The sequence below is a fragment of the Hoplias malabaricus genome, chromosome X1 (genome assembly GCF_029633855.1).
Source record: "Hoplias malabaricus isolate fHopMal1 chromosome X1, fHopMal1.hap1, whole genome shotgun sequence".
NCBI classification, from domain to species: Eukaryota; Metazoa; Chordata; class Actinopteri; order Characiformes; family Erythrinidae; genus Hoplias; species Hoplias malabaricus.
The window spans coordinates 19,944,865-19,970,720 of record NC_089818.1 but is presented as its reverse complement, the minus strand read 5'-3'; the positions used below and the strand labels follow the sequence as shown (position 1 = coordinate 19,970,720).

The 25,856-nt window shown below is 41.4% G+C and overlaps 1 protein-coding gene across 2 annotated transcripts; it reads left to right on the top strand.

Annotated features, from left to right (window-relative positions):
• Positions 1-1,112: 1,112 nt before the first annotated feature.
• On the top strand, positions 1,113-25,277 carry LOC136675968 (TLE family member 5-like). 2 transcript variants are annotated; one of them, XM_066652796.1, is made up of 7 exons: positions 1,113-1,927; positions 15,085-15,182; positions 18,707-18,770; positions 21,713-21,757; positions 22,804-22,866; positions 24,147-24,221; positions 24,581-25,277. In XM_066652796.1, the coding sequence occupies exons 1-7, from the start codon at positions 1,901-1,903 to the stop codon at positions 24,806-24,808; spliced, it is 600 nt and encodes a 199-aa protein (XP_066508893.1). In that variant the 5' UTR covers positions 1,113-1,900; the 3' UTR covers positions 24,809-25,277. The 2 variants fall into 2 exon arrangements, with proteins under 2 accessions (XP_066508893.1, XP_066508892.1); XM_066652795.1 differs by having other exon boundaries at positions 24,578-25,277.
• The last annotated feature ends 579 nt before the right edge of the window (positions 25,278-25,856 follow it).

Genomic DNA, 25,856 nt, shown 5'->3' with positions numbered 1-25,856 from the left:
GCATTTTCTTATAAAAATTGGGTCATAGACATCTGATATATCTGAGAGATATTCTCTCTAAATGTCTGCTTTGTTTTGCTTTTCTGCCACTGGCTGCATTTACAGCACAGCTAATGGTGCATACTTAGCAATGGAAACCTGATGTTTGTTATTTAGGTCTTGCCTCAAAATCTAATACAAAATGTAAAAATCCCCTTCTTATTCTAGGCCAAGACAGCCTCATACACCCTAGAGGGTATTCTGCAAAGTAAGTGTTTAGCAGGAGAAGATGTAAGGACATTTCCCAGGTTTGGGCTTATTTAGCTAACAGAGAAATGCTGTTTTGTTGAAAACTTACAATTTATATTTAAATCTGGTTAAGACCAGGGCACTGCTTTCCATACGTTTTAACCCTATTAGTGTGTGTAAGATATTATTAACATTGTTATTATTCATATGTAGGATTCTGCCATCGTGGATAAACTCATGACTGTGTACAGTCTGAATTATTCTTGTTAGATTTGGCTCTAGATTTAAATAAGGAGTTTTACTGGATGCAACTTCAACGTGTGTGTGTGTGTGTGTGTGTGTGTGTGTGTGTGTTATATAATAACCATTTTGAGGTTTCACTATAGTGGTCTTTTATACCTGAGATTAATATGAAAAGGACCTAGTGGTACACAAGGGTGTGGTAACACTTGCGCCTAAATTCCACACTAGTAAATCATTATTTACTTTTCCAGGGTACGATTTTGACCTTATTGTTACTGCTGATAAACTGCTGGATTAGGAGTCCAGAAACATTGGTTCATGTAATGTATATTGGAAGAGGTATAACCTCGAAAAGCTCTTTTGTTACTGGCCCCAACTGAGACAGACCTCTATTTCCTGTGGAAACAAGTTCTGACAAGTTACTCCAAACATAAAAGTAGATCATTTGGCACTGAACTACTGACCGTTAAACACAAGATAGAGCTCCATTTTTTCTAGTGGTAGAGGCGCCTGCATTTTGTGCGGTAGAAAAAAAAAACGCCCAAAAAAGAGTCGAATCGTTGGAGAACGACACTTCAGTTCTCCACACCTTCTCCTCGGCGCTCGGTTAAACGGAGGCGCTTCAGCCGAACAGACCTCCCTCCCACCAGCCGCCTGACATGGGCCTTGTGTGCACCGCCTTCACCTCACCTCCCTCGGGGTTTAATCTGCTCAGTGAGTCCGCTGACTAGCCGGAGAGCGGCGGGACTCTGAGGCACAAGCTTTTATCTAACAGCGAGGACGACAAAGAGGATAGTACACAAAAAACAAGCGCCGTAGATAACTTTTAGAGCCCATTCCCGGCTTCTGCATCGTGTGAAATTTGAATAGTCGTCTCCGCACCGGCGGCTTGGTTCTAACTTAACGTTAACGTTACCTGCTAGGCTACCTTCGCTTCTTCGGGCGCCAAAATACAGCACGGCTACTGGGTTTCTGCACTTGGCAGTGAGCTTTATCCTCGCACTACGGTTCTTCGGATACGTTTTCCTCGTACTCAAAACCTTCAGCTCAGTTATAGCATTTTTTGTCTTGTTTGGCTCGAAGAAAGGCGAGCTAAACGGCGGAGTGAGAGAGACTAGCCGCTCCGCCGCTTTAGCCTTGTGTAAACACAGCACCCTGCACTGGACTAGCGCTGGATCTTTAGCCTAGAGCTCCTCGGGAGCTGCTGCTAATGCGAACGAACAGAAGGGGATTCACGGGCACCGGGGTTCCTTTTTCTTCGGTCGTCAGACGGTTAAATTAAAGCCGAGCTCCGAAGCAAAGCAGCGGGAAAGGGGGACATATTTTAAACACACTCGAGGAGAGCGAACAAAAGAAAGAGGATTTCGACCTGTTTTCATTTCGCTTGGGGAAGAATAAGGAAGAGTCGAGAAAAACTAAGAACACTGACATGATGTTTCCACAAGCAAGGCACTCGGTAAGTGTTGTTATTGTGGCTATTACTGCAATAGTCTTATAAAAAAAAGGTTCTAGCCTCGTTGCTAAGCCTTGTATGATGATCATGGGATATTCCTCAGTTGGCTTCGTGGTAACCTTTCTATGTTTCTGTGTGAAAGTTGTTGAATTGTGTTTATTGAAAAACAAGTGGGTTTCCTTTGAGAAGCACGAAGCTGGGGCAGAGATTCCCAGAACTTAAATATTGAGGTCCTCAAGTACTCTGCAGCATTGCTCCTACATATCCCAGAAGAACCCAGCTCTGACCCTCAGAGTTCAGTGAAGGACCATGTTAGCACCTTCCCCCCCCCCCTTTTCCAGCTTTCCTGAGAGTTCAGATGGGACCCTCTCACTGTTTAAACCTAGCTCAAAAACTACGGTCAGGCTGTGCTTTTATTTCACGATGGCCAAGCTTTTCAGTATTATACGTCATCCCTAATGGACAGCCTTTATCTTCATTTGGTCTCCAACCAATGGTTTCCAACACTGGGTTCCTGCTACCTGAGGACAGAGCTGAATAATCTGAGGAAAACCTGTAATTTCAATGATATTGTGATTGCAAGTTATTTATTTACTTCATTACTATTGACAAGTAGCTACTTGGAGATATTAGGGTCTGTCTACTTTGGCCTCTGTGTAATGACACATGTATTTGGCGTTGTGAAAGTCCATGATACGGTCTGTAAATATTGCAGTGCAGCTTATCAGCATATCCAGGACGTTTATTTTATTTTTTGGATTATTATCCACTATGTTGGACCTTGAACCCCAGTCTGTGTGCCACGTGACCTGTTCATTTGGGATATGTTTATACATAAGCTACACAGCACATGGGTTGCTCATGGATTGGTCAGTGCCCTGAGGTGTATGGCAGGGCTTGTCAGATTCATGGCTTGCAGTTTTCTCTTTGTCTTTGCCCTTGCACACCTGTTTCATTTGACGGTAGGCTTGGTGATTTAGACCATTATGTGGTCAGGTAAAATGCAGCTGGGGAAAATACATCACCAGGATAGTGGAGAATATATATAAATGGTCAAAATGGGAGTTACCTTGTGATAATATGGTGGGATGTTAAATATCATGAAATAAACAAAGCTAAACGGTTTACACAGACAATTCTAGATTGGAGCCAATTGTGGCTTAAGTGTGACACATGATGGAGAAATTTAGAGAATAGATTGGTGTACGCTATGAATCAGAATGCCATATTATGGTTATAAGTGGTTAATAAATTGTGGTTGCTGTGTTCAGTTATTACACAGCTTCACTTGTTGTCTCCTTTCCATGAATGAGAATCCCTATCCACAGCACTGTGTTCCTTAATGAGTCCCCTGCCATTAGTTTTGTTATTGCTGATCCCAGTTGTTCTCCCCAAGCTGCAACAAAAACAGATCTATGTATGCAAACACAGGGTCGTTAAATGCAAAGGATGGGGCTATAATTAATGTGTAAACAGTTTCAGAATTTGTCTGTAATCAAAATTAATTCTATCTTCATTAAGTTTTGTATCTTGAACGTTGAATCATGGGAACATGTTTTAGGGCTATTGCCCTCAACGTACAAGAAATACAGTGGTCATAATAAATCTCTGCTTTATAAACCCCGGTGTCTAAATACATGTTGACATTCAACTTAAATAACACTTGTTCTTTGGTGTTGCTGTTGTTGAAGGCTGGATATAGCTGGAGAATCCATCTCACCCAAGGGCTCTAGTAACTTTCATTACCTCAGAAGCTTCCCTTAAGGCAGAATCTTCAGATTTGGCTTTAAATCTTTGAAACAGCTAGCACAAAAACTGGCTCCAATCTAGGATTAAGCATCGGTTTCTCAATTGCTTCTTCAATCTAGGATTAGTCCTAACAGCTGGAACCGCAATTGAATCTTGACCTTGTGGGAGTTGGTTGATTTTGTAGAACAGAGTGAAGTATGTGGATATGGCCTGGCTATCTCGCTGCTGTTGGCCAAGGGCCTTCTAAGGTTGATGGGTAAATTGTTATGTCTTAAACAGGCTGTTGAAAGGCTGCTCCTCAAGAGGATTTGGTGTTCTTATTTCCTGCCTGGTCCTGCCCTGGGTTGCGTATTGTGTTGACTGATAATACACAAGTGATCTGCTTTAGATGCTTCTGCTTGGCTAGGTATTAGATCCATGTCTGAAGCCTACTCAAGTTTTTCCAACATATAAACAGATAATTAACAACGCTAAAATTGTAGGCTGTAGTTGCCGACATTTGCTCGTGTGGTAACTAGCTAACTAGGCAAAAGAAATGTGAACTTAAATTCCACCAATAATTACGTTTCTGCAGGTTGTTTGACCAAAGCTAATAATTTCAGATGTTCTGTTCTGTCTCTACTATATAATACTGGGAACAAGGGATGCATTGATACCATTTAATCCTTTCTGATACCGATATTTCATTACTGAGTACTGATACCAACTCCATCTTAACTACTAGATAGATGCCTATAAATCCAGATATTTATATTGCTATACTTATCGATTTTATTTTGTTAAAGGCAAGGCAAGTTTATTTATAGAGCACCTTTCATACAAGAGCAATTCAAAGTGCTTTACCGAAAAAAAAATAAAAAATTTAAAAGCAAGAATAAAAATCACAAAATTACATTAAAACAATTAAAATATTGCAATAAAAGGAAATACATAAAAATAGTAAAAGATTAACATGATAAAAATGATTAAATAAAAGAAAAGAAACTAAAAAAAAGTGCTAATACACTCGGCTGAAGTCATATCGCATCATGATTTGCCTGAACTGTCCTTATTTTTAGAGCTAAAAACCACATAAAAATGTGAACTTTCACTGTGTGTGTTAGTAATCAATTAATCTAGATTAATTATAATGTTGACCATACCAAATTATGTAAGGCCTTTCAAACGACAAACTAGTGGAAAGAGCAATTTGAGTCCCATAAAAAGCTTTCCATGAAACATATATGAGAAGAAATTTGGGTAAATTATTTAAAATAATTATGTCCATAAGGCTCTGTTTCTTGATGAGACAGATGAGTATCTCGTACGTTATCAGTTTGCTAATTGGCTACTAGCCCTTGTCCTATTGTCAAGAAATACGTTAGAGGTGAGATTTTAAAAACTGAATTTCATTGACTGATCATGAGTTCCTTAGACAAGAGAAATGTAAAAGTTAAAAGCCAGCGTTTATAAAAGTATTTTTAAGGGAAGCTCAGATTAATGCTTCACTCACATACTTCAAAGTACTTTTCCAGTAGGACCCCTGCCCTAAGCAGCAACCTTTTCCAGCTTAGGTCCACCCAGCGCTGCGTGTGCATTAGTCTAGCAAGCTGTTAATCCAATTGTCTGGCCTTATGCTTCTTGTTTGGAGAAATAAGCGGCAGCCTGGTGGATTATGGAAAGGAATTACCAATGTTGTGCTGCAATTCTGCCACCGTAAGCAGCTCTTCCTCAGCCCCCTGTTTACTCTACACCATCCTTATCCTCGCTCTCCAGACTTAGCCAGCCAGATGCTGGTTGCTGTGACCATGACGGACACAGATGGAGTCAGAACTCAACAGCTGCCTTGAAGAAATTGGGAGCATGGGTATGATGCCCACAGGAGAAAAAAACGATTGCCGTCCTGGTAGGGAGTAGGACGAGTCGATCAATTCTGGTGGTGGAATCGGAATAACAAGCAGATCCCAGTTTTAACAGCATCTGGATCTTTGCCCTTAAGAAATGTGTTTCAGCCTGGTCTGGCTGTGAGTAGTTGCGGGAATGTCTTTACTCTTGAGGAAGGTTTTCAGTAGCATCATAGCAACTATATTCATATGAGATTTATTATTTCCCTTCACGTTAATGACGCAAACCATTGCAAGCCCCAGGCATGTCTTCAGCTATAATATTCAAACAGTCTTGCACTTGCCAAGTTGTTGTGTTAAGACAAGTTGTTTTTCAGTCCTTTCTCCAAGCCTCTCTTGTGGTTGTGTGATGTCTACCCAGAATGTATATGCGGTACCATGGAAAAATTAGTTGTTCAGTGCCAAATTCTGGTACTCGTGTAGTCAGTCGTTGCATCCACATGTCAATAGACACACTTGTTCGAAAAACGAGTTAGTGATTGCCTGATCAGGTTGCGTGCTGTAAACTAGTTCCTGATTAGTCTGCAATCCGATGTGGTCAGTAAAGCTCTGTCCAAAATGGTGCACTTGCAGTCCATTGTTTTAAAGGCTAAGCAGCAGTGATATGAAAGTGTCAAACAAATAAATACAGTGGAATTTGAGTTTCTAACTTGTGTTTATTGATAGTCAGAAAACATGTTATTTCTTACTAATTCAAGGAATAAGGTTTAAAAGACTGTTGGTCCCCCCCCAACGGTGTTGGGAAACTCTAATAGGCGTCTTGCCTGTGACGTAGATGGTGGAAAACAACTCTAGAAGCTGCACTTAACTTAATGCAAAATGGCGAAAAGGTGTGTTGTTTATGGCTGCAATCATTCAATGTACAGTGGTACAGTGCTTTTTATGTGCATTTACCGTGGCCTTTGGTGAAGTCTACAATGATGCAGTCTCAGCAGAGACCTAATGCCCAGACTTCCTTGAGATACATTCAGAATGGAGAAAGGTATTACGGTGTAAATATGCATTTTTTGTTCAATTTCTTCATTTACAAACACAAGAACAACCAGGCACGTGTACAGTCTGTAGACCACAAACATCTCTCCCAAATCCACACATCAGAACCAAGCACACTTTAGGTCTTTTGGCCTCTGGTGTGCATGTTTCTGATGCCACCAAAGCGAGGAGTTTGTGGAACCCACAGGGCAAATGGCAGGTCTTTGTTTTGTGCAGGTACTTAGCATACCAGATTCCAACATCTCACACTTTGTTCTGTTTAACCATGGCCATTTTATGATTGTAATTTTAAAGGAGGTATGGGGAAAATTACTGTTCTAGAATCAGTTCAAAGATAAAGTATTGCTGTCAATGTCTATATCAATAATTCATAATGTTAACCACCACTACTCTAGCACGTGACTGTAGGTATCTGCAAAGATGGTAAATCATCAGTAATACGCTTGTAGGTGCTTTTTGAGTGGTTGCATCTGTACTACAAGGAGGACATTGTGTTATAGATCTAAGGATGTGCCTTAGGTGTCATGGCTGAATAACGGATAGGTATACGTTGGCATCGTCAGTACAAAACTTTCAATCAGTTCTAGTGCTAGGCTCTATGACCAGTCAATATCACAATTAGTTGAACATTATATCTCGATTACAATTAATTAACTATTACAGGAGGTCCTCGGGTTACATCAGTCCCGAGTTACGATGTTTCGTGGTTACGACACATCTCCCATTTACTGTATAAAGCCTTGTTTCGACTTAAGTGGTTTTGCGTCGTAAACGTCGAAAACTTCGTGTTTGGTGTGCGCGGCGGAAGAATACACGGTTACGCGGCTCGGGCCCGAGGAGGATAGGTGTTAGGATAGGATAAGTGCTCACAGTATGTTATTTATGTACAGTATGTACGTATGTACCGACTTGCACCGAAAATTGGTTTACGACGTGACGTAGGAACAGATCAACGTCGTAAGGCGAGGACCCCCTGTATTGTGTTTTGGGGGTGGGGTTTCCATTCATAATCCAGTGACATGGCTTATACTGTATAGATGTTCATATATTAACGTTGGGATACGTTTTTAATATTTTGCTGGGAGCTTGTCAGTCTTTGAGTTATGTATTGTTCATGTACTGTTCATTGGTTGGATGTGGTGGTGCTTCAAGTGTTAAAACAGAGTAGTGGTGTTAAGGTTTCTTTGGCCCAAGCTGCTCAAGTTGCTCAGTTGGTCTCTGTGTTTAGGGTCTCCAGGTTGCTTCCATGTGGCAGATAGCATGGGGCCGAATCATTTGACTGCATGTGCGGTGGTGTGGTTTTAAAGGCACAGTACGAAAAGAAAAGAGTTAAAAGAAAGCAGATGTAATCAGTACTATGTTGATGTTTGTCAGAAGGAAGAGATGTTGGGTTGTGGTGTGAATTAGGAGTTCATAATGCCTTGTTTTTTAAAAATATTTCACAATGGCCTTGTGACTGCTCGGCATAAAGGAGATCAGACCGTAATTCAGCCTTGAACTTGTCATAAAAAAATTTAAAGGTATCTAACTAACCAATAATTAGTGCTGTGTTATTAAACCTGGCCCAGTTTCAATTCTGTCGACATTGCATTCACAATTTAATTAAAAAATGCAAAATTCAAATGGAGAAAAATTCTGACTACATCCAGCATTGTGACACAGCTAATGAACCTGCAAGAGGAAGTGTGTGTATTGAGGTTGGTCGTTTGCAATTTAATCCTGTTGCTATCAGGATGTCGGTTCTCTATAATGCATTGTCACATTTCGACTGAAGCTCAGAACTAGTGTCGACTAGTGAAGCACATGGCTGGCAGTGAAAGGAGGAAAGGAAAAGATGTGTGGTGAGTATGTGCAATCACTCATGTGCGTAAACACACACACACACACACCTTTCCAGCTGTGTGTGAAATGCTTCATCTGCTGGCAGTGGCACGCAGCCCAGACATGCGTGCGTGTACACACACACACACACACACACACACACACACACACACACACACTTCACCTCCCCCAAAATCTGTTTTTTCTATCAAACATACTAAGCATGTAGACTGGGGGTGAGGGGGGGTTGCTCTTTTGGTGCGTTCACTGCTTTTATACAGACCAACACACACACGTGTATATAAACACAAAGTAATGAATCTCAGCAGCCTCTGGTTTTGTGTGTGTGTGTGTGTGTGTGTGTGGGTGTAATGGTGTGTTGTAGGGGGAGGACTGAGGGAAGTGCCGGAGGACATTATTAAGGCTGGTTGAATTAACACTGCCGCCCCCCAACCGCAGTACAAAACCCCCAGCAGGACACGGGGTTAATCCCCCGCGGGCCCGATCAACACTAAACAAACACACACACAGTTGCAGTCACATTCAGACATGCACAGGTCTCTCTCTCTCTCTCTCTCTCTCTCTCTCTCTCTCTCTCTCTCTCTCTCTTTCTTTCTCTTCCCACCCCTGTCTTTTGCATGCACGGAATGAAATGATGAAAAAACAAGAGGCCATATTTCAGCGAGCAAAATCTGTTCAGAGCAGGCCCAGGACATTTATAATTAGAATAATCAAATTATTTACTGATTGCTTTTGTTAAACCTCATTTTTACAGTATTTTACCGATAAACATTTGCTTATTTTTCCAAATGTATTTCAGAATATGAAGCAATGTTGTTGTTTCTTCATCTGTACAATATTAAATATGATCAGGGTCACGGTGGGGGTCCTGAACCAACCCAGAATGGGCACAAGGCCCATTGGACAGGGCACCAGTTCATTACAGTGAAATTTTATTATACATTTTAAGATTTGTAGTTGTATTTAAAGCAGAATAAAATGTTTGAAGAGGAGGAAAGTGAAAACATCAGTCATAGAATGAACGAAAAATGTATGCAGTATTAATAGACCAATAGACTCAGTTATGATTCAGTTATGATGCACCACACATGACTATTACAAAGCTATACCCTGTAGCCTGCTGATGGGGACTACCATATAATTACCATTTGAGCCACCTTCTCATAATGCTTAATATTTAATATCACATCACATTACATTTAGCAGCAGTACGGTTTGAACCACTGTATTGTTGTTTTGCTGCATTGTGTTAAATGCTGTCTGTGTAGAAAAGAGATTACTACCAGTTTGCAAGTGTATTTCTGTATTCATCATACAGCTCAGTTTAATGAACTGGGCCTGGATTGGTACAAAAAAGAGGGTACATCAAATCAACCAGCTGGCAAAATCGACTTTGGCACAACTGTTCTAGATAACCTCATCAATATAACTCTCTACCAGAGAGCAGATCTCATCTACTTGAGTTTGTTTTATTTACATGTATCCCAGCATTCTGTGAAGGGCAGGAAACCTGTAGACAGATCTTTTCAATGGTGTTTAAGCGATGTATTTGTATTGATAATTAGTTAATTAGTTCTGTTAATGTAGACTTAAACTACTTGCTGCTGACTACATTTTAAACTATCATTGGAATAGAGAATTGTTCAAAGGACACAATAATTTGAAATGACTTGTGAAAGGGGTTTTTATTAATAATTATCACGTTTGAATAGTTTTGAGATGTACTGGATCATACCGGTTATTATGTGAAGGCTAATATAATGTTAGTTCAACTCCTAGTTTGATCTATAAGTAAAATGTAGGTGATTTATGTTTTTTAGTTTCCTGAGAACCAGGATAAATGTTCAGCTAATGGTGTTTCTGTCTTGCATGGTGCCTACTCGGCTCTGCACGGCTCTACACGCTTTTCAGTCCCTGCTCACTTTTCCACCAGCATGGCTACACCTTGAAATGTAGCCGGTGGTGTTACAAAACTTCATCTCTAACAGGAACCACGGTTTGTGTGTTGTTTTTGTGCTTTGGGGACTGAGCATGGCTCAGACTGATCAGTAGTGTTTCTGTTCCTTGTTGCACAGCTTTCGCTGGAGTGCCGGCATTCGAAGACGCATTTGAATCTCTTCAAAAGATCAAAGTGTAATTTTATGAACTGCTTTGTGAGTCAGAAAAGAAGACTTTACAAACGGCTAGATGGTGTTGAATGTCTGCATTTCATCATGAATGACTCTCTGGCCATTCAGCCCTCTGCAAGGTTTACACATCGCATTTGGTCTTTGTGGTTCCGAGCGAGCAGGGGCTAAGAAAGTACAGTGGAACCTCTACCTACGAACTTGATCCGTTCCGTGACGCGGTTCGTAAGTGGAAAAGTTCGTTTCTCAAGTCAATTTTTCCCATTTAAAATAATGGAAAAGTAATGAATGCGTTCCAGCCCCCGCCCCGAAAGTCACCCTTTTTGCACTGATATATGTTTACAACACTCTCAAATTAGTAAAAAAATACATGTAGCGTTACTAAAAATAAAAGAGAAATACAGTGGTAACAGTAATAAAAAAGAAATAAAGTTGTAAGTGGTTACACATCGCTACCTTGAAGACGTGACGACTGGCTGGAGGAGTAACACAGGCACTGGCTGTATGACGGGAGGTGGGGGGGTGGAATAACGGAGAGTAGGCGGTGAATGTGGGGAGACGAAGCGTAGATACGGTTTAACTTAGCACGAATTTCGATGTCTGCTATTTACACTAATGCTAAATTGCTAAAGCTACAATGTGCTAATCTTAAAAGCTCACTCAAGTTGCTGGGAGACTCGCCTATTGGGGTCAGTGGCCATTTCCAGCCGCCGGCTCGGTGGAGGCCCGGGTTCGTTTCTAGAGTCATGGTTTCGTTGGTGGAGGCAAAAAATATTCAAATGCCCGGTTCGTATCTTGGAAAGTTCGTTAGTATAGGCGTTCGTTAGTAGAGGTTCCACTGTACGTAGTTCCTTGTACCAAATGGAAAAGCGGCAATAGCGTTTTGGCCTGAGCTCTAGTCGACTGTGTGGAAGGCAGTGGTGATACACACTATACACTACATCAATCAGTTTTTAAGTTTGCTTTTTGCAGGCCACTGATGCCTGTGTTATTGTAGAAAGCAAACATTATAAGCTGTCTTTCGTTCCACGGCTGTGTTAATCTCCTAGCCTCAGTGCACAAACTAAAGAAGTGAACTTCAGACCCCTCACAGGTTCAGACTGATACACTGCACTTGGGTTAAAGGCGAGAAGGTTTGCATTTTGCCACTGTTTTTCCAGTAGAGCAGTTTGTTCTGGCTTTCTGTGTGAGTTCAATTTTTCCTGTCTCTCCTTTGGTCCAGATCCTAACAGGTTTGTGTGCCCTCCTCTGCTTCATACCCACACTCTTGCTAATGTGTTAGTGAACACGAGCGCACACACAAGCTCCCACCACACAAACGATAATTGCACAGAGATCAGTCATCCTGTCAAGGCACCATGTGCGCGCACACACACACAAGCAGTGTAAAGAGTAATTACTCAAAGATTTGAGTCTTCCTGTGAAAGTGTGTACTCCCCTCCACCACCCCCCCCCCCGCCTCTGCACACAGGCCTTATTGGAGGAAACAAAGGAGCGATTACCAACCTGGAGGTGCAAGTGTACATGCTGTGCGTGCATGTGCCCGCGTGTGTGTGTTTGATGGGAACCTGATATTTCCAGAGTGATATCTTTTTATCATTTATTCCTTTGATTGCATGATCCTTTCTTTTGTTGTTTAAAGGCAACTAAAAGAACCAAAGTTGTCTTGTGGGTTGGGAAGCATTGATGATTCTGGAGGAAAAAAGGAGAGGTTCTTTCTAGCTTTGTGGAGCTTTAAGAGACTTATTTGTGCACTGTTGTTAATGGTAAATCCAGTACTGCTGAGCTTAGCTCATGCTGTGGAGGAAGAAATGTTTGAACTGCTTACAAACGTTGATTAAACAGCATCTGAAAAACACCTATACCTCAACACGAAATATATCCACAATGTTACGGGCTGCTGTAGTTTGCGTGTTATTTCCGGGTTTCGTTCTGACAGTGACAGTAAAATCTGTAATAATTAGGGACACATGAGATATCAGTGGCCAGTGTATGTATGTGATATGAATACTGGCTAAGGCAGATGTTAATGATCTGTTCTGTGTACTTGCTTCTGTCATAATAATAATGTATGCAGCTTATTTAATTTAGCCGTCTAGGGATTTTATATTTGTGTAAATGATTTCCATATTCCCTGCATTACTTAATAGAATATACACAAAATTATTCATTCTTTGCCTCTCTATATGAGTGGATGATTTTACTGTGTGTGTGTGTGTGTCCTCACACGTGTTTGTGTGCTTGACACTCAGTGCCGCAGCAGATGTCTGGGTCATGGAGGCCAAAGCCCTTCATTAACATCACAATGGAGCACTCAGTACAACCTTCAGCCTCAGCACTGTTCACCATACACACACACACACTCTTTCTTCTTACACACTTCAGCTCTTTCTCTGTCCATCACTTGGCCTCTCTCGCACTCTTGTCCTCTCTCTCTCTCTCTCTCTCTCTCTCTCTCTCTCTCTTCTCTCTCTCTCTCTCTCTCTCTCTCTCTCTCTGTCTCTTTTCTTTCTTTTCTCTCTTTTGAGTAGGAGTGTGTGTGGGTCACAGGTGAAGCTGATGATTTTCTGCAGCGGAGCGCTCTAATTGATTTCTAATGGTAGCAGCGCAGGAGAGGGATTACTGAGATCCTCAGCAAAGTCCCCTAGCAACCTGACACACACACACACATACTAACCCCACCCCCCCACCCCTGACAGACACCTCTGTAGGTGCTTGGGAAAAATAGAGACATGAACATTAAAAAAGGGAGAACAACCCCATTTTTATTTTAATGAAAAAAATGCTGTTGTTTTGTTCATTTGATCTGATTTTTTCTTTGATGTCTGTTTGTTTCTTTGTTTCTCTAAAAGTACAGATATCAATATTTAGACCACGAGCTTTTAAATGAAAATGTCTAAAATGTTCAAAAATCTCTATCACACTACTGTTCTTTGGATCTGCTCCCATCCCACTGTTTGTGTTGACATCATTGTAATAATTGTATTACTTTCCACCAAAATACTGGCTTCTTTAATGTTTTGTGGATTCCATTCATATTCTGACATCACCCCCAATGCTACGCTGATAACAGCTAATTCCTGATATTTCTAGATTAATGTGATATCTGAAGAATTCAAGGCCGCTAGGCCTAGGGGATTAGGGAATTCATCCTGTGGATTTCTATTGTGTGTGTGTTTTAGTCCTGGTTTTTCAGTGTGTTTTTTAAAGCACAGGAATGCATTGAATTACTGTCCATGGCCGTCGACCGTATGCTACACATGGAGATTAGATAGAAAAAAAAACACTGGAGTATTCATTTAATGCAATTTCCACCAGAAATCCTCACTTCTGCTGCATTGAAAATCCTCAAATGATGCTGAACTCCCACACTGCTCTAGGGAGAGGGGTGAGGGGGGCACATTTTGATTGAGTGTGTGTGTGTGTTCGCCCTCGTGGCCAGCATTGCTCTGTGTGTACTGTAGCCTACTGAGCACTGAAATACTGGCTGTTTGTTTTTTGCTAGAGCTGTTAGCTGGAGGCGGTGGTGGATGTTGACCATGAAAGACCTTTATTTTGCTTGTGTGTGTGTGTGTGTGTGTGTGTGTGTGTGTGTGTGTGTGTGTGTGTGTGTGTGTGTGTGTGTTTTGAATGCAGTAGGAGAAAATGTGTATTGTGTCTGCGTGTGTGTGGTGTGTTGAGGAACAATAGCCCCCTGGAGGAGAAGCAGTGGGCCACACAACAGAAACGCTGCAGGGGATAACTGCTCTAAACACACACACATACAGACACACACACACACACACACACGTTTCAGACCTGTCACTCCTATAGACTGCCGTTTTTGGCCTATGCAGCAAATGCAGCACACATTTATATTCCTCATCAAATATAATAGAGCTGGCCTAGGCAACATTTTACAGCGGTTGAATGCTCATTAGTGCTTCCATGTATTCAGATATTCAGCGTTCTCATTTATTTTTTAGCACAGTGTCATTTGCAAATGCATCAGCTTTTTAGAATCAGATTTATTTTATTTATTTATTTAACCAGACAGGCCATTAAGAACAAATTCTTATTTACAATATCATCCTGGCAAGCAGGTTTTCATTATTTGGTGAGATGGTCCTGTATGTGTGAGTGCAAACACCTGCAACATCCATCTTGGATTTTACGCAGACCTTATGAGCATGTGTGAATGGAGCTGCTAATGTCCCGGAGTACTCTGAATCTGAACATTTTCACTGTGTTGCTGCTCAGAGTGTTTGAACATGTCTGCACTGACCAGCAAAAAAAAACAATGTTTTGTTTGTAGGTTTTGTAGGTTTCACATTTTTTTTTGAAAACACTCTGTTTTTGTTCTGTTAGAGTTTTACAGTTATCTGGATGTCAAAAATGAATAGCAAAGCTTCCTTTTTACTTCAGCAAGACAAGATTGCATACTTGTTTATACAACAGTAACTAACTCATAATAAAATCTCCACTCTCAACAAACTTGTGCAAACTACAAGTGGAACATAAGTATGCATGATATCAGGAACAGTGTAAGGCATGTAGAGAGTTAAACTCCGTTTCTAATCTTTTCCAGGCTGCATCCCAGTCAACACAACCACTGAAATTCACCACCTCAGACTCTTGCGACCGCATCAAAGACGAGTTCCAGTTTCTCCAAGCACAGTATCACAGGTACTGCACACAGCTGTGTGTGTGTGTGTGGGTGGGGGTGTGTGTGTGGGTGGGTATTGGGTGTTCTTTTTAGCAAGTACAATTGGATCACACACTAGGGTTTTTTTATTTTCTTTTTAATATATATATATATTATAAACACTGTGCTCAGTCACTGACCACTCTATTACACACCCACCCTCTTACCTTGTTAGCCCACCTTGTGGACGAAATGGCAGAGACAGTAGCTCATCTGTTAATTTGTTGTGATCACTGGATGCTGCCCGTAGGACGCTGTCGGCTGGATGTTTTTACTGGGTGAACTATTCTCAGTCAAGCAGTGGCACTGAGGGCTTTAAAAACTTAAGCAGCGCTGCTGTGTCTGATCCATGTCAGTTTTACAGCAGCACTGAGAATGAGCCACCACCCAAATCATACCTGCTCTGTGGTGGGCCTCTGGTGCTTCTGACCATTGAAAAGCAGGGTGAAAGGAGGCTAACAAAGTATGCAGAGCAATAAATGGACTACAGTTCGCAATTGTATCGCTACAAAATCCAACAGTGTGGTCAGTGCAGTGGATAAAATAATAAATGGGGTATTTAAATGTTAATATGGGACATATTTATAACAGTTGTACACAGTAGGTTAGGCACTCGTTGGGGTCAAATTACAGAGAGAATATCAAGCCCTGTGCGTTTGTGTTTGTGTGTCTGCGCTAGTCCTATGTAGACAACTCGCACTCAGAATGTGGGTCGTCTAAGACAAAAAAGAAAGCCTTTCTTTACAGAAAAACAACAAGCTTCCTTCTCCATCCCTCCCTTCCTTCCTGTGCGCTGAATGATCTGAGGGAAACAGACAGATGAAAGGTGTGAGAGGCCTTGTTTAGGCTGGACACCACCCAGCCCTGTCGGATGAGTGAAACGATGAGGGGGTGATGGAGGTGAAGACAGACAGACAGACAGATGGAAGAAAGGATGACCTGATTGATGTGTTGATCTCTGAGACAATGTGTTGTGCAGGAGGAAGAGCAGGGGGCAGTGTGAACTGTTAAAGCGTCTGAACAAGCGTCTGTGTTCTGCAGCTCTACCAATCACATTCAGCACAGTCCACTACCAGCCAGCCAATCACGTGGCTGTGCTGGTGAAGCCTGGTTGTCATGGTGATAGAAATGTTGTTTTCCCCTTTGGGAAGAAGGATTAGGTGAAGTGGAAATGACAGCCTAAAGAAAAGTGTGTGTGTGTGTGTGTGTGTGTGTGTGTGTCCAAGTGTGAGATAGAAACACACTCCCGCCTCCTTCCAAACACTTCAGGCTGGAATGTAAATATTTTTAGCTGATATGTATACACACAGGCCCCAATTGGTTCACACACACACAGCCACAACACCATTCAAGGTTTAGTCTAGTTTATTTTTCTGTAGTTCTTAAATTCACAAGTATTTTTTCATTGTATCATATATTAGTTTATTTGGTATTTAGAAGCAACTGCTACGCTACATTTGAATTCTGATGTCAGAATTTCGGCAGAGCCACACCAACCCCGAGTTCAGAATCAAAAATGGCTGCCCACACAGCTCCAGTGTGTAATAGCAGTGGTATCATACAGAGATATCATTCCTAGCTCTGACATCCCTTTTCCGAGGTAAATGTAGCAAAGCCTTTGTCTTTTTTTAGGCACGGAATCCATCAGCAAATGTCTTTAAGACAGGCGCATCCTACATCAGTTTTAGTTTAATTTTAACATCAGTTTGCCCCCTCAGAGTCATGTTCTCAACCTGAAATTGATTTCCAGAGCAGGAGCTAGTTCAGAAGCAGTAGCTTTGGAGAACTGAGTAAGTAAGTTAATGCTCCTAAACCTATGGGATGCTAGTGAGGAACTAGTCTGTCACAGAGGTGAAGTTACCCCAGCTTCAGATCATGGACCAAGAACCACATTAGTCTGGGTAAAAGTCAATAAACTTGTAGAAGTCCTACTGCCTTTGAGCGCCCTCTGAGCCTGGTACTGTGTCCAAGAAGACCGGCTGCACCAGCCAAACTGGGCACCTGCCAAGCCACTTCCAGGGTGGTCTTCATGTTCAAATAGTCCTGTAGATCCAAAGGTCCCTTAGTCCTTTGTAGGCTGGCCGTGCCTGACCTCAACTCTGCCTGTCTGTTGCATGCACTGCTGGTTTTACAAAACAAAAAATCTCTAGCCAAATTAAATAATAATTACAACTAACTAAAGCAATAAAAATGGAATTCCTTACACAATTCCTTAGAGCAGCTCATAATAGCTGTGTTTAAAAGAGATGAGTAGCTCTGGCAGCTATATCAACATAAAAGGCACATAAGCCAGAATGTCAGTACATGGTTTCCAAGATTTGGGTGATTCTTGACCTGCAGTAAAAAATGTACCTAAACATATGGTTAACTTTTTTTTAATGTTTTTTGTGCTGAGAAATGAATAGTTTTTATATCAAAATCCAATTTGGAAACGGACATTTCTCTTCTGAACTGCAACAACATTCATTCATTCTCTGTAACCGCCTCAGGGTTACAGATAATGGAATCATTCCTGGAATTCCAATGATTCCTGGAATCATTGGGCGCAAGGCGGGAATACACTCTGGAGGGGGCGCCAGTCCTTCACAGGGCAAACACAGACACACATTCACTCACACACACGGACACTTTTGAGTTGCCAATCCACCTACCAACGTGTGTTTTTGGACTGTGGGAGGAAACCGGAGCACCCGGAGGAAACCCACGCAGACACAGGGAGAACACACCACACTCCTCACAGACAGTCACCCGGAGGAAACCCACGCAGACACAGGGAGAACACACCGCACTCCTCACAGACAGTCACCTGGAGGAAACCCACGCAGACACAGGGAGAACACACCAACTCCTCACAGACAGTCACCTGGAGGAAACCCACGCAGACACAGGGAGAACACACCAACTCCTCACAGACAGTCACCTGGAGGAAACCCACGCAGACACAGGGAGAACACACCAACTCCTCACAGACAGTCACCTGGAGGAAACCCACGCAGACACAGGGAGAACACACCACACTCCTCACAGACAGTCACCGAGAGCGGGAATTGAACCTACAACCTCCAGGCCCCTGGAGCTGTGACTGCGACACTAACCTGCTGCGCCACCGTGCCGCCCCACTGCAACAACCAGAGTCAAGCAAATAATGTGATAACAACCACAAGGCAGATCCTCTTGGTCTGGGTTATATGAAGTGCCTTGGACCTTCATTTTAAGGAATAATTGTGATTTTAATTTGTAATCATAATAATGATTATAAGAGTTTGAAAAAAAAGACTAAAACTCCTTTGTAAATCCAAGTATCCAAAGCCTGTAAAATGATGTTGAGGCCTGCCCTAGTTTTTACTTGCTTTCTATTACACTATGTGCTGACTTGGCAAGCAATCTTGTAAAGCTGTCTCTTTTTCCTCCCCTCTCTCTTTTCTTTTTGTGTGTGTGTGTGTGCACGCGCGCCCGTGTTTGTTCCTGTGTACTCCGTGTGGGTTCCTGCCCTCTCTTGGCCCAGTCTGAAGCTGGAGTGTGATAAGCTGGCCACTGAGAAATCGGAGATGCAGCGGCACTACATCATGGTGAGTAATTCCTTTATGAATGAACTGCAGATTGCACCCAAGGAGTTCAGCATGAACTGGAGGCTCATCAAACAGGAGCCGTCTGCAATATCCATCTGAAAGATTACGCTGCAGCCAGTCTGCTAGCACTCAAGGATTACCCTGTGTGTAGATTAATGGATTATTTGACCAGGACAGTGGGCTTAGGGCTTTTAATTAACACCATGATGGTCAGGAAATCACCCCAGAAATGACCATTTTAAAGCACACCCCCACCTTCCTTTTCAAGACCTTAAAGGAATATCCCTGCATTTTTTTTTCAATCTAATCTGTATTTATAGGCTGCAAATGGCAGATATTTCTATAGGAAAATGATAAATAAACATATCAGCCCTCTGGATTATTCTATAATTCTATAGGCACATCCTTATTCCCCCCGTGTGGGGTGGGATAGGGTCACTCTATGTTCATTATATGGGCTCGAGTCTGATTGGGACCACAGATCAATAATCTGAATTGATCTATACATGTCTGTGTTGTTCCCCCCCATATGTTCCCGTTCCATAAGCCCAGAGGCATCAGTATATTAATGAAGAGGACACTAAGTAGCTGCACATGAGCCGAAGGTCTGGCAGTATGTAACGGCTACAGTTAGCATTGGGCTAAAGCTTTAGAACGATTCGAAGTGGCGTTTGTGATCCAGAGGTTAATATCCACAATCAGTTCATGACTTCACTCATGTTAATCTGGCTGAATGCAATTAAATTCTCACTGCAGTGTTCCAAGTGTAAAGCCTTTCTAGGTTATTTCTAGTTCTCTTTAGCTATGTTTCTCTTTGTGCTTTCTCTTTATTCTTGTTTTTCTTTTCACCTTCTTTTACTCCCCCTATTCTCCTTCTTTTATTCCGGTTTAATTCCCATATGTTGTCAGTATTAAGGTGTTTCCCACACTGTTCTGTTTCTGCATCACTCTTTCTCTTGCCGTGAAACTCGTAAGCGCTTTCCTCTCTCCCCACTGAAACGTTGTATTGATTAGTTTTAAAAGTGAAGTCGAAAGAGTGTGCAGACTTATTGATCAGCCCATAAACGATCAATAGGAGTGAGTATTGTTACAGCAGTGTATCAACATAACGGCTGCATCCTGGGGGAATATAAGAGGCGTATTCTGGTTTTAAATTCATCACCATTTTGCCCTCCAGCCAAAGTGTTTATAGCCTCAGCAGAAGGCCCAGGTCTTGTTTCCTTTGTTTGAATTGCTTGTGTGCATTTTAGGTTTACCCACTGGACGTGGTCATGCATAATTTTAAACCCTTAAATCCTCCTCTGCCTCCCTTTGGCATACACTTACATTATTGTAGCTCTTTCTTTTTAAGTGCAGAAATCCTGAAAATGCAGATTACGGTGTCTTTAATCAGTACCACGTTTAATGGAAGTATGGGAATTATTTAATCACGGAAACGAATGTGCAAAAAAATGTTCATTCTCTTTCGGTCATGTCTGACATTCTTTGATGTCTGTACTTTTCCTGTTTGTTTCCATCAACACAGAACAGTAGTATAGCTGGTTAAATTAATTCTATATTCACAAATAGTTATGTAAATAGAATAAACAACAAAATATCATTAACTTGATTTCTAAGTGTTGAATATATTGTGTTTCTCCTTTCTGCCTCTTTACTGCTGTTTTATTTTCCTTCAGTCGATTTCAGACAGAATGGTTTTTGAGCGAAAGCAAGAGCCCAATGAAACAACCTCAAACTCGCCTTGGTGTTGTCATGTAGCCATGTATATGTTGCCATGGTAATTGTCTGTCGCTGACAGCAGATGTTAAGGAAACTGGACTCTTGACTGAATGCTGAACACTGTGGTACACTGGCATTTTCTGTGTACGTTCTAATCGTGAACGCAGCACTTGGGGGCAGAGCTGTTGCCGTATTATTAAACCAAGGGTTCCTAAATAGTATGACCTCAGACACCAGCAATATCAAACCAAGGGATCACATTATGTGGTCACTCCTAGCTGGGAACCACCTTTGCGTGTACAGTTTCTTTTATTATTATGTAATTAACTGAAAAATGCTCTATTAAATATGGACAGCTCTGATTCTACACTCCTGATTTGTGTATGCCGCCAAAAGACGATGACAGAAATATTTAGGATGTTTTTTCTTTCTCCAAAAACAGTATAATGACTTTTTATCAAATAATAAAATAACTCCTATGTACTGAAACGTGGTGCAAGGTTGTCCACATTCTCTGCCGTCTGTTCTCAATAAGCTTAGAGTGAGAAATAGTCAATATACACCATGCTTTTCGCTTTTGTTACCTGTGTTAACTGGGGTTTTTAAGGGTTAAAGTACCCCTGGTGATATAAACGTCTATGAGCTATAGCCACACACACACACACACACACACACACACACACACTAATCTGATTGCTTGGTGAGTGCTTGTGTTTTTAGCGTGCTCCTAATTGGACAATTTGCCATGTTAATCTTATTTGGACCTGGCCGTAGCCTGGCTGGACTCATATTACCATATCATTACATCCTGCTCTCGTCAGAGTGAGCAAATACAGCGAATCCTGCTCAGCGGCTTACTGGCAGCGTATTTTTGTGTACACATCGTGGCTATATCTTTTTGCACACACTATTGACCTGTCCAAGCTCTGGACACATATCCCTGTTGCCAAGCTGGAAGAGCATTTATCCCATTCAACCAAAGGAGAAACTGAACTGGTTTTCAGAGTAGGAATGATTATATTTTGGAATCATGTTGCTATCAGCAAGTTACAACAACAGGGTTCAATAAAAGGTCAGCTTTGGACAGATAGTTTTGACTAATTCAATTTGATGATGTTGTTAATGGACTCTATGAGAAGAGTTACATTTTACTTCCTAAAAAGTGATGCATTATACTGACCACCTTCTCACACTGCCCTCTCTTGTGTCCGTTGTCTTCACAGTACTATGAGATGTCATATGGGCTCAACATTGAAATGCACAAACAGGTAAGAGACTGTGTTCTCTGCTTTGTATGTTTCCTCTCTTGTGTTCCCGTTTTTTTTCATCCCCCCCTCCCAGAGTCTGCTGTATTGCGCCGAGGGGGTGTTTTAGCTGGTTATTGTTGGAGCCAAACTATTTTCTTCCTTAATGTGTTTGAGCTGCCCTAGTTTTAGTGGCGCGCCTGTGTGTAAGTGTGCGTGTATATTGTCTGTCTTCAGAAATATGCCAGATAAACATGTTGTATATTAGTGTATACACACATTATATAGAGATGGGTACAGTATAAAAATGAGTAGTTTAGATACTTGTTATAGAAGCACTTTGCAGTTCTGTTGTGTTAACGCAGCAAAATGCAGATATGCCTCAGTTTTAAGGGCACACACACACACACACAAGCAATGGGCAATCAAGACACAGCTCATGAATAATGAATGTAAATGATATTGTACATTATAAGATTATATTGGCTTTGTCTGTGAAGCCAGAGACTCGTTTGTAATTTAAGCTGCTTCCATTGAAAATGAGTTGTATGTTCTTTGGCTGAAAATCAAATTCAAGAAATTCAGTAACTTCCTGAAGGAGTTTAGGCCTTTTGTTATAATAATTATTATTATTATTATTTATAATTGTTATTCATCCTATGATTATTGAAATTCAAGGTGTTTGACATACGTTAATCAATTTAATAATTCAGGGAATAGGTTTTGGAAGACATTGCGAAATTGGTTGGTAGCTGATTTGGTGGCTCCTTGTGGTGCTGCCAATTATTTTTTATTGTCACTGACCATTTAAGGATCACATTGACCATTCCTTAGGATCCTTGTGAATATTTTATGTGAAGGGTGTCAGAAATGTGATTGTGACAAAGCAAACAATGGAAGTGAAATGTTATAATCCAAATGGTATCAGTCCGTATTCTCATCTTCTTATAAATTAATTGTTTTTTATTTAGTTGTAAAATTGTAATATCTCTCAGGCCTTGAATTTCACACAACCACCATTTGCCTTGTTGTGTGTGTTTGTGTCTAACGGTACTGTGTTCTTTCCTCAGGCTGAAATAGTGAAGAGGCTGAATGCAATTTGTGCTCAGGTGCTGCCCTACTTGTCCCAAGAGGTAAAAACTCCACCAGGCACCAGACCTCTTCACTCTCACCATTACAACACGTGTGTTAGCCAAGTGCATTCAGACAGTACAGATGCATGTTGACGTGCAGTACATAAAACAACTCTATATTTAGTAAAAAGGGAATTTCATTAATTTAATATTGTAAATGAATATACAATTAGTAATTTTCAGTTATAAATAAACAAAATTCTCTTTTTCCTTTTTCCCCCACTAAGCACCACTTAATGGACCTCCATGAATATTTCACATTATTGTAGTTACTGACAGATATAAGTATGAATTAAAATGAAAATAGCAGCTTAATTTGCTTTAAAACTGACAATTTTATTAAATTGATGGAAAAACCCGAGCTCACTACGGAAATTCTTGAACGCAACCGTGACGTCACTGGTGGACAACAGCTGAACAACGCCGCGGTAAAACACCGTTATGACTGACTGTTATGACAGTATCTAGCTAAATAACCAACATTATTCATGACAATAGCCTAGCAATAAGCTAAACTCAAATGTAGAGGTACCGTTATTCTTGTAAATGTGATCGAAGTCGAACTCGAATTCATCCGACTCTATAAACCTCCGTAATGCAGCTACGTAGCCGAGTATAATCTGAGACACCGAGTTTAGCGAGTCAAGCTAACGTTAACTAACACCAACTAAAACAGGCGAAGTGAGTGTCCTTACCCTGTTTACCTCCAAGTTACAGAGGCTCTTGAACACCTTTCGTTGGTGTCCTTACATGCCCATATTGTTGGAAAAGCGCCAGTGAAATGAGCTACAGATAACGGAGTGAGCGGAGGGTCCTTTCCAAAGTGCCCGTTTAAAGTTGACAAATTTAGTCCATTTTCTGGATATTTTGGGATCTTTGGGCCATTTGTTCACAGATGTCCCACTGTACATTGAATGATTGCAGCCAACAACAACACACCTTTTCGTCATTTTGCATTAAATTAAGTGCAGCTTCTAGAGTTGTTGTCCACCATCTACGTCACAGGCAAGACGCCTATTAGAGTTTCCCAACACCGTTGGGGGGGGGGGGGGGGACCAACGGTCTTTTAAACCTTATTCCTTGAAGTAGTGAGAAATAACATGTTTTCTGACTCTCAATAAACACAAGTTAGGAACTCAAACTCCACTGTATTTATTTGTTTGACACTTTCATATCGCTGGTGCTTAGCCTTTAAGGTCAAAATATACGATAAAAATATATGCTGTCTGTACCTAGGTTGAAGTTGTTGGTGAATTAACTAACTGTGTGTGTGTGTGTAGCACCAGCAGCAGGTTCTAGGAGCAATTGAAAGAGCCAAACAGGTCACTCCACCAGAGATGAACTCCATCATTCGGGTAAGATGCCTGTTTCATTCGGCTGAGAGCCTGTGTAGGGTTTCTTTTCTATCTTTTTTCCCATCACTGTCTGTCTTTTCTCTCTCCATCGCTCTGTCTCCTGCCTTCACCCTCTGATAGTGTGTGTGAACCTGTTTGTGTTTGTCTTCTATTTGGACCTGTGAATATTTGTGTGTGTGTGTAATGATCCTCCTATGTGAACATATGATATAATTATCAGGATGAAACATGGTGTGCTTTTGGAGTGTATCATAATCATCACCAGAATCAGAACAACTGCATTGACTTCTCTGCCAACTCCGGTGTGTGCGCGTGCTCCTCTCTCTAACCAATGTGTCTGTGTGTGTTATGCACAGCAGCAGCTCCAGGCCCACCAGCTCTCTCAGTTGCAGGGTCTGGCCCTTCCTATGGCTCCTCTGCCCCTGGGCCTGACCGGTCCCGCCCTGCCAGCTGTCTCCTCAGCTTCAGGCCTCTTCTCCCTGTCTAGTCTCCTCGCCTCGCAGGCCCACCTGGCCAAGGAAGAGAAGAGTGCCCGCGAGGCTGCGAATGACAACCACCGTGATGACGACGGAGACAAGTCCGACTAACTGCACTTGAGACTGGAAAACGTGTTGAGAAAAAGCACACACACACACACACACAAACCTGAGTGTCCAAGAAGAACCAAGTCCAAGGAGTAAATCTCCGACCTCATAATCATTCCATTCATTTATGTTTTCTTTAGGAAGCGATTCAGTGCTTAATGAAATATTACATTTATTTTGATCCACGAACCCTCTCTGAATAATATTTTACATAAAGTATTAGTTGAAATTATGTGCATTATGCACCTCAGATTTGTAGCTTAGGCACTGGCAGGAAAGTGGATGTTTCTTTGACTTATCTGCAATGGTCTCACCTTTAATTTCTTTATCCTTTTACTATTTTGTATGCCAGGGTTTTTTTTTTTAATGTTAGTACAGTTCTGACATTCCAAATTCAGTTTAGTAGTATCACCACCTTCAGCTCAAAATACTTTTTCATTTAAAGCTCTTAGTCATTTAGTTACGCTCTTAATTCTCTACCTTGTTGTTTCCTCATTTGCTGTTTTAAAGGAACTCTACATAAGATTCAATATGTTTGCTCTTGGGCCCTCCCTACTGTTGCAGAGTGTAATTTATTTTTACAGCACTGCCCTGAAGTCAAGGTGGTGGTGGTGGTGGTGGTGGTGGTGGTTTCCTCTCTTTCTCCAGAAGTTACATAGTGCAGTTTCTACAGTGCTGATACCTGGAGTAGCAAAGACAGAGTATCTTTTCTCGCTATTACACCTCAGAAAAACATCAGAATAATCCCGAAGCTGTGATTTTAAGGTAAATACTACATAGTGTTGCTTTAATATGTGAAAGCTTCATGGACCTGGGTTGTAAAGTGTTCATATTTCGTAGATTTAAGTCCCCCCACATGAGCCCACACCAGCAAAGCCTCACAAATTCATGTATGTTTTCAGTTCCATGTATAAGATTAAAAACCTAGATAAGAACACAGATGCAGAGGCGAATGCTGCTGTTGAAGTCCATCTGTTATCTATATGGGAACTTTTTAGCACATCATACCCTACGCCACTATGGTTCTCGTAGTTGAAACCAGATTTTTCTT